The sequence below is a fragment of the Panthera uncia genome, chromosome E1 (assembly GCF_023721935.1).
Source record: "Panthera uncia isolate 11264 chromosome E1, Puncia_PCG_1.0, whole genome shotgun sequence".
Classification (NCBI taxonomy): Eukaryota; Metazoa; Chordata; class Mammalia; order Carnivora; family Felidae; genus Panthera; species Panthera uncia.
Window position 1 is genome coordinate 38,776,471 of NC_064814.1, and position 9,720 is coordinate 38,786,190.

General features: G+C 48.1%; 1 protein-coding gene across 1 annotated transcript; it reads right to left on the reverse strand.

The window, feature by feature from the left end:
- Nucleotides 1-4,004: 4,004 nt before the first annotated feature.
- On the reverse strand, nt 4,005-7,363 carry LOC125926140 (histone H2B, gonadal). Its single transcript, XM_049635342.1, has 2 exons — nt 7,154-7,363; nt 4,005-4,205 (listed from the first exon to the last, which is right to left on the reverse strand). Exons 1-2 carry the CDS (start codon nt 7,316-7,318, stop codon nt 4,005-4,007), a joined length of 366 nt encoding a protein of 121 aa, XP_049491299.1. The 5' UTR covers nt 7,319-7,363.
- Between the last annotated feature and the right edge of the window lie 2,357 nt (nt 7,364-9,720).

Consider the following 9,720-nt stretch of genomic DNA (forward strand, 5'->3'; position numbering starts at 1 on the left):
ATGGGGGATCCACGCAGACATGGAAATACCAAAGACGGTTAAGCAAAATGAGGTATATAAGTATTTCTGAATGGAGGAGAAGGGGGTAGGGATCTGGGACTTTAAAGGGAAGGAATGAGCGCCTGGGTGGCTCAGTCACTTAAATGTCTGACTTTGGCTCAAGTCACAATCTCATGGTTCGTGAGTTCGAGCCCTGCATGAGGCTCTGTCCTGACAGCTCAGAACCTGGAGCCTGCTTCGGATTCTGTGTGTGTGTGTGTGTGTGTGTGTGTGTGTGTGTGTGCATGTGTCTGTCTCTCTCTCAAATATAAATAAATGTTAAATAAATAAATAAATGGAAGGAAGGAAATTCACAGGAAGATGAAAAAGAATAAATGTCTGGTAAACAATGTCTGGGCCCCTCAGAAACAGTGGGACCTTAAGGACTTTCATCAAACAGGCCTTGCCGGGTTCCTCCCTGGCTCCCATCCCCCCATATCATAGTGTAGTTATCTACGGTAATAGCTCTCTTCCTGGCAGGTCCTCCTCTCGATTCTTTTTAGGCAGTTGAGGGGGAGGCAAAGAGCTCTTCCTGAATCTGCTGGGCCCAGCAGTCAGCCCACTACCTATGATAGATGACAGAAGATAGGGAGGAGCCCAGCTTTTCTTCTAGACTAAGCCAGGTCCCACTGCTTGGGTCAGGGAGACATCTGGGACCTCTCAGATCCCTGAGGACAGTCAACTCTTGGAGGGTAGTAGAGAGAGGGGGGTCTTCACTCAGCTCTTGAATCAGCTGGATTGACAATCCCCAACCCCCACCCCAGGGCAACCGTGGGCTGGAAGAGGCTTGTGTCACTAGCCAGCATTGTCCAAACCCCGCATGGTTTTGGGAATGCCCAGACTTGTCCTACGATGCTTGCCCTGAATCCCCAGGACAGCAGGACCCTAGCAGAGAAGCCCCAGTCCGAGCGAACACCCTCCAGATTGCCTTCAGTGCCCAGACAGTCCACCTCTACTTACCCACCTGAACAGCAGCTCCTCTGTCCCCATAGAGAGCCCAGGGCTGGTGGTACAGAATCCCCCAAGGGACAATGACGGAGAGAATGGGGTGGGGCTTGAGTGGCTCCCACGTGGAGCAGATCACCCCCCAGGTCATTTCATACAAGGCTGCTTTAGGACCTGCACGGAGCAGGTGCACTTCAAGGAGTGGTCACTGGGTGTCACCGCTGCTTCCTAGGCATGTGCACTCGTGGGTGGGCTAAGGCTGAAGCATGCTGGAGAGAGAAATTCCTTCTTTGAAACTCGGTTTACGGACCTGATATCTTCTGTGTCTTCTATGTCCTCACCCCTTTCATCCCCTGTCCCTCCTAGCTGGCCTGGATTGTCCATCATGGAGTTGCTCCCCGGCCTCTCTCCTTCCTGGTTCAGAGCAGATACCAGCTGCTGGAGAAGATCACATAGCAAGATGGGCTTTGCCATTGGTTCGTGATCACAGGCCGAACACAGGCACTCATTGCTGGTGAGCCATCTGTCCCCAGGGACCCAGGTCTCACTTCCTGCTCCCTTAGACAACAGCTTCATTTCATCAACCCCCTCACAGCCCTCTTCCACTCTCACTGGCTTCCTTCTGAAAGAAAAAATGTGGTGCCTTCTTCACCCTTTGATCATGAAATCTCTACACTTACCAGTGTTTTTACTCATTCTTTCCTCTTCTGCTTCTGCTCTGAATCCTACCCCCTCCTTCTCAAGGTCCTGGACCCTTTGCCTTTTTCTATGTTCTTCTGACTTACTATCTCAGCCCATCCTGCAGAATTCCCATCAGCAAACGATTGAGCTCATCTTAAATACCGCTGTCTGCATACCAAGTGCCTCTGTCTACCCGCCCATGTCTCTGTTCCCTCTCAGCACTAAAATTCTCCTTATGTCTCCATGCCATCCAAAAAGCTGTCTCTTCTGGCTACCTCCATTCGTTCTTCTGCCTGCTCAGATCTGCCTGATGCCCCGCCTTGCTCCAGAGAGTTGACTTCTCAAGGTCACTATGATCTCCGTGTCGCCAAATGCCCTGGATGTCCATGTCTCTTTTAGTAAGTGTATTCTTTTTTTTTTTAAGTTTATTTTGAGAGAGAGAGAGAGAGAGAGAGAAAGCGGGGAAGGGGCAGAGAGCAAGGGAGAGAGAGAATCCCAAGCAGGCTCCATGCTGTCAGCACAGAGCCCGATGCAGGGCTCGGTCTCACAAACCTCAAGATCATGACCTGAGCCAAAACCAAGAGTTGGACACTTAACCGACTGAGCCACCCAGGTGCCCTCCGTGTCCCCTTTCACACTGTCCCCAGGATTGTCCACAGCGGACCAGACCACTTTCTCTTCCCTTGGCCTCCATACCACCACCCTCTCCTGACCTCTCAGATCTCTCCTCCTCGGTGTGTCCATCCTCTACCATCTGATTCTAAATACTAGAATTTCTTTAACCTCGGTTTTGAAAAATCTTGTCTTTTCCTTTTGACCCCATTTCCTAGGTGATCATATTCATTCCTTCTGATTCATGTACATCACCTTTTATACCGACGATGCCCAAACATATCTTTGGTCCAGTCCTATCCATTCAGCATCTCTATCTGCAGTTTTCACTGGTGTTGAAAACGTGTCCAGAATGGAATTCTCAACTGTCGCCTCTCCCCAAACACCTGTCCTCCTTCCTCCAGTCTTCGTCTCTGCAGCAGCACCACAGTTCACCACACGGCTCAAGCCCCAAACCGAGGAAGCCTCACTTTTTCCTCACCCCTCCCCCATCCTGTTAGCAAATTCTCAGATTCATTTCAAATCCCTTCATTTCTCCCCCTCTCTACTAACCACCCACACTCATGTGGGCCACAGTCATCTCTCTACTACACTCAGACAAGAGATCTCTGACTAGAGTTCCCATTTGCACACTCTTCAATCCATTCTTGACACAGCAGGAGCGATGGAAATGTTCTGTATCTTAATCTGGGTATGTACATGTAAAACTTTGGGGTGTGTTCAGATTTGTACACTTTACTGGAGGACAAAATTCAACAACAGCAAAACACCCCAAAACCCACAAAACTAAACAAGATGTCAGTCCCCCTGTTAGAATCTTTCAGTGGCTTCATACCATCTTCGGAATAAAATCAAACTCTGCATGACTTGGCCCCGGTCTTTTTCTCCAACCTCCTCTCCCACTAGACTTCTCCCTTGCTTGCCAGAACCCAGCTTCCCTGGCTTTCATTTGTTTTTTTCTAATAAGCTTCAGCTTGCCTGCCTGCCTCAGGACCTTTGCTCAGGCTGCTCCCTCAGCCCAGAATCCTTCCCCATGCTTAGCACCTTTCTTCCTTCACATCACCTACCAAGGCTTACCCAGACTATCACATCTAAACTATATCAGCCCATTTATTCTTTCTGCTCCCAAATCGTTATATTTTTATAATGCTACTATAATTGTTTTGTTTTTCTACAGTTAGGACCAGCTTATACGTTTGACACTCACTACACACATGCTATTAGGCTAAGTGCTACATAGATAACCAATGCAATGAGACTTATACTCAAAGAACAAACAGACCCTTTTTCTCTTTACTTTTTTTTTTTTTTTTTGGTGTTGTTGTTCTTATAAATCTAAGTAGAGGGGCTTTAAAAAAATCATGCATTCATTCCAGCACAGCAGTCTCTAGCCCTGGGGCTGAACATGGGAGAGATGGTGAGTACATGGTATAATGGGTTAAGCTGTGTCCTCCAAAAAGACAATGGGTAAGTTCAAGTGGGAAGAAGCATGCCTAAGAAAAATTTTAAAGCCATAAAAAATAAGCATTACACACACAAGACAAAATGCCTTTATTTTTTCCCCACAAATTAAGTCAGAGGCTAAAAGCACAGGACCCAGAGACCACCTATGTAGCACCAAGACTCCTGTTGCAACAGGTCCTTGTCTGATACCTCGTCTTCCGACTCAGCCCTCTGACATATCTGATTATTTTTGACAAGTGCAATCATCTCGACAACAGAGCCATTCAGAACAGTTCATTGATACAGAAGCTCTTCCAAGAGGATCTCTGTTTAACTGCTCCAGGGATCTCTCTGCTGGTGATGGCTTTTCTGTGGTTGTAGAAGGACAATCTAACCACCTCCAGGCTAACCCGTTCCAGCAGCCAGTCCTCCAAAGAGCCCAGTGCATCTGAGATCCAGGAGCACCCACTGAAGTCTGGGTGAGTCTGGGACAGAAATGGCACAAGGGTAAGACAGAGCAGTGTAGGCTTCCCACCCAAAGCTGGCAATTTATGGTCTAACCCAGCACATACGCCTTCCATGGATTCGTGCATACATGGGGCCACACGAATCACCACAGGTACGATTGTAGGGGTGTGAGGAAAGAAACTAGGTCATTGTATCTATCAACTGTCTGAGGAAGATGGGGAAGGGGAATTTGTAGCTGGTGAGAAAGAGCACCTTTATCTGTAGAATACATACTAACTCTGGTCACTTAAACTTTTGTGCCTCAAGAGCACCTGAGTGGCTCTGTTGGTTGACCGTGGCTCAGTTCAGCATCCCAGGTGGGTTCGAGCCCTGCATCAGGTCCCGCACTGAGCGTGGAGCCTGTTTAAGAGTCGCTCTCTTGGGGGGGTGTCTGACTTCGGCTCAGGTTATGATCTCACAGTCCGTGAATTGAGGCCCTGCGTCGGGCTCTGCGCTAACAGCTCAGAGCCTGGAGCCTGCTTCAGATTCTGTCTCCCTCTATCTCTGCCTCTGCCCTGCTTGCACTCGGTCTCTCTCTCAAAAATAAAATAAAATAAAAACATAAAAATTAAAAAAAAAAAGAGTCTCTCTCTTGGGACACCTGGGTGGCTCAGTCAGTTAAGTGTCAGACTTCAGCCCAGGTCATGTTCTCACAACTCATGAGTTCCAGCCCCACATTGGGTTCCTCACTGACAGTACAAAGCCTGCTGGGGATTCTCTGTCTCCCCCTCTCCCTCTGCCTCCTCCTCCACTTTCACATGCTCTCTCTCAAAATAAAGAAATAAACTTAAAAAAAAAAAAAAGGATTCTCTCTCTCTTCCCCCTCTCACACTCTCTTAAAGAAAAAAACTTTTGTGCCTTAATTTTTCCTAACAGAAGTGGAATTAACATCCAACACCTTCAGAAGATGGAAAATATAATTTTAGTTTTTTTAAAGTTTGAGAGCGAGAGTTGTTTTTAAGTTTATTTATTTTGAGAGCAAGAGAGAAAGAGATAAAGACAGAGACAGAGACAGAGACAGAGAGAGAGAGAGAGAGAGAGAGACAAGAATCCCAGGTAGGCTCTGTGATGACATTGCGGACCCGACACAGGGCTCAAACCCACGAACCATGAGATCATGACCTGAGCCAAAACCAAGAGTTGGACACTTCACCGACTGAGCCACCCAGGTGCCCTGATAGAAGTTTAGAGTAGATGTTCACACTCTGTATTTCGTATTAGTAAGCATCTTGTTTGAACACTTCTCAATTTTCAGCCTTACCTCCTTGTGCCGACATGATCTCCAGCCACGCTGGGAAAACTCGCTCTTCCTCGGATGTGTCCCTACGTTTTCTGGTCTCCATACCACTGTTGATCTCCCATCTCTACCTACCATGCTGACACCCAATCCCACCTTTCAAATCCTATCCACCCTTTAGGATTCTTCCCCAAGAACCCCTCTGGCTTATCTGTGTTCCACAACTTCCCACTAAAGATCAGGGCTCTGTATATTCTCAGAACCTGCATCACATGCCAATTTATGTCATTCATGACTTCGTCTAAAGTTAGAGGGGCAGCTGGAATCATCAGGAGAATGATCTCAGGTGCCCTGAGAATCACCCACCCAGGACTCTAATCCTAGCTCTGGATGGGCATGAGATGTCATATAAGCAAGTAATATTCTCACATTGGGCCTCAGTTTATTTTTTTGTAAAAGGAAAGGCTTGAAGCAGTAGTTGAAAGGTTTCTCCATGTCCTCTGTGGTCCCATCCTGCAGGACTTGTGAGCCCCTTTGTGATACAGACCACATCGTTTCCATCTGAGTTCCCCAGCAGACCTGGCTTCTACTGAGATGCTCCATACATTTATCCAACCAACATGTTTTATCCTCACATGCCCTGAGGGGCTGACCCAAGGCGCAGACCTGACCCTTGGGAGACTTGCAGAAGCAGAGTGGCCTGCCAGACCCACGCAGTGAAGGACAGGCCAAGGACAGACTAATGATTAGAGGATTACTCGGTCCAAGAACTCGCACAGAGAGCCCTTCCAGAAAATGCAGGTTCTCAGTGGGGGGCAATGTCTCTGGGCATTTTCGGTTGGGAGACAGGGTGCTACTGGCATCCAGTGGGTAGAGGCCAGAGATGCTGCCCAGAATCCCACCATGCTCCAGACAGCTCCCACAACAAAGAATGAAGCAGCCCCCAAAGGTTAAGTGCTGGGGTTGAGAAACCAGGCCCTATACCACATATTTCTTTCCTTCTCCTAGCATTCCTTCATTCCATTTTCCCTTTCTTCTCCTAGGATAAGCAACAGAATCCAAATGAAACCCCTGGAATACAGGGGGCTTTTGTAACGATCACCCATGAACACTCAGCCCTGCCCTATCGTCATGGAGAAAATTCAAAATCAAGCCTTCTTACATCTGTCACAAAATTACCTTCTTCTCTTCCCCGTAGCTTCTTCCAAAGGGGAAGCCTTCTCTGATTTTGTTCTCTGCAACTGTAGGCTACAAAGTGAGGTTGGGTGGGCGGGAAGGAGGAACGAAAGCCTACCATGCTAGGTACATTCGAAGTACAGAGCACCACTTAGTGAAAACCTGCTGTAAGTGCCTCTTCACAGAATAAGAACAGACGAGGTGGTGAATCCTCTCTCTGTAAGAGGGCATTTAAGAATCAATTTCTAGATTGCCTGTCAACAGATCCAAGAGAGACACGAAGAGCTCAGGTGTTCAGAGTTACTGCCAACAGACAGCGAGCCCAGTGGGAAAAGATAGCAACCATCTACAGATCCAGTTTATCGAAGCTGTTTGCACGCAACTTTTCAGGAACTTGGGGCGTGAAGAAGGACCCCTGTGTGAGAAAAGCTGAAGTCAAGAACACACCCAGGGCCACTCACATGACACGGGTCTTGGCCATTCTAAGCTTCCATCAGGAGAGCCCCAACTCACTTGCTTTAGGATTTTCCCCATGTAACCAAGATAGGCCTCCTTCTTCTTCTTCTTCCTCTTCTTCTTCCCAGAGGCTGAGCTGGCCCTCCCATACTTCTCTTGGGCTGCAGTATAAAGTGTAGTCTTCTTCGGGCATCTTAGGTGGTGTAGGCAAATGCAGTACATGTGGAAGGCTTGATCCTTAACACGTCTAGGTCACAGCACTGGCTGGAGGCAAGTGAGCGCCTCAAAGGGGTTTGCTAGGGGGAGCTGGAAGGCACGCTCTCCTAATAAAATCAGTGGTTAGTGACTGCACCTGCAGGAGACAATACTCCCAGAACACTTAAGAAATACTAGGTGTGGAGTCTAACAAGGCAGGCTGATGGTACATTCTGGAAAAGAGCTTGAGGTGGGAAACTCAAAATGTTAACCTTTCCTCTGTTCTTCCCATGTAAAAGAGAGAGTGACCACTTTGACCTGACAGCCATTAATTTACCAGGCAACACGGATCTCCGCAGTGATTCCTTTTACGTGTGTGACCCCAGGTGTTCTTATTATAGTGGTTCTTGGCCACAAAGATTTCCATTCAAAAGGACTGAGCCTGGGATCCTGGAAGCTGCATCTTTTGCTAAAGCGTCCCAGGTGAGTTGGGGCCACCTGGGTGGCTCAGTTGGTTAAGCATCCGACTCTTGGTTTTGGCTCAGGTCATGATCTCCTGGTTTGTGGGATGGAGCCCTGAGCTGGGCTCTGCGCTGACCGTGCAGGGCCTGCCTGGGATTCTTCCTTTCCTTCCCTCTCTGCCCCTCCCCTGCTCTCTCTCTCTCTCAAAATAAATAAATAACCATTAAAAAAAATAAAAGCATCCCAGGTGAATCTAATGACCAGCCAGATTTAGGATTCATTGGTCTGTAAAACCTTCCCGAAGCAACCCCACAAGATCAGGGGTTGGGGTTCGAGGAACAGCTCTGCACAGGTGTGCCCTGTGTGTGTGCATTTCCACTGGGAGGGGTACCTGGCTGTGCAAGAGCAATTAGGAACTCAGGTGACAAAGCATGAATAGGGAAGCCAGGGAGTCACTGTACCTTCAAGACTGAAGGTTGAGAAACCCTAGATGGAGAGGTCGCGAACTCCCCGCAATTAGCATTATCAGCTGAGCTACAAGGAAATGCCCAGCCTCACACGAAGGAGCAGATAAGAGGACGCCAGAGAACCAGGGTGTCAAAAGAAGAACCAGAACAGAACTCCTCCTTCTCCCAGTTATGAGCCACACTGAAGCCCCAGCTCAGGAGACTGGTGGGGACTGATGCACTGGGAGCTCCCATTTATCGAGCCCTATGTACCCGACCCCATACAAAGTGTGTAATGTACCTTACTGCAATCAGTTCTCAGGGCAACAATATGAGGTCGGTATTTGTATTACCGTCACTTTACAGAAGAGGAAACTGAGTCTGGAAGGGCTCATGTGACTTGTCCGGGGGTCCCACACAGTGCACGATGGCAGGACCGGCCCCCCCCTGAGCCTTTGCTTCTAACCCCATGCTCTGCTGCTCTTCCAACCCGAACGCCAGAGCCCCACTCTCCTTGTCGTTACACACGTGTGCTCTGCACGGCTGCTGCATGTATTTATTCATTGATGAAGAACTTGGAATGTAGTTCCAAGAACTTGGAATGCAGCCTATCTGTGGTGCAGGCTCAACTCCCCGGAATGAATTCTTTGGTGACAAAGAACTATACTGAGCACTCCTGTGAAAAGAAAAAGACAGTCTATGACCTGGCTGTCAAAGCACATCCCACCCACCGCCTCAACTCCTACTCTCCTTTTACCGGCTTCATCACTCATTATCTGTCTAGTTAAAAATGCAACATATGCATAGAGCATATATGATGAAATGCACTGGGCGTCTTAATGCAACAAAGTAAATACAAACTGGCAGAAGTCATCTGTGGGATGGCACTCTTCAGTGATGGGGGCAATGGGGAACCAAACGAGCACTGTAACGTCCAGAAGATGCTGGAGAGCACTGGAGAAGGGTGACAACAGAGGTGATGTTGCCGTGGGAGTGTAGTAAGAAGTCCTGGCCAGATGGCACTCACTCATTAAAAAATACTCAGCAAATTGTGATCCCCTACTAAGTGCAAGGCCCATGGGTCTGTATGGAAATGGTGACGAATTACCGAAAGGAATCACAAAGCTGACATAGGGAGAAGTCATAGGGTGATCAGAAGACTCACCAGCATCTGTTAGAAATCTCAGTCAGCTAAAAAGGATATGCGATAAATTGCCTGCTAATACATTCCCTATCCTGGGGGCACCTGGGGGCTCAGTCGGTTGAGCATCCAACTTCGTTCGGCTCAGGTCATGAGCTCACAGTTGGTGAGTTCGAGCCCTGCATCGGGCTCACCGCTGTCAGTGCAAAGCCCACTTTGGCTCCTCTCTCTGCCCCTCCCCTGCCCACACTCTTTCTGCTGAAAAAATAAACAAACATTAAAAAAATAAATACGTTCCCTATCCTGAAGATAAAAGAAGCAGTTACACTAACAGCAATGCTAACTTGTATTTACTGAATGCTCAGTACCTGCCTTGAATT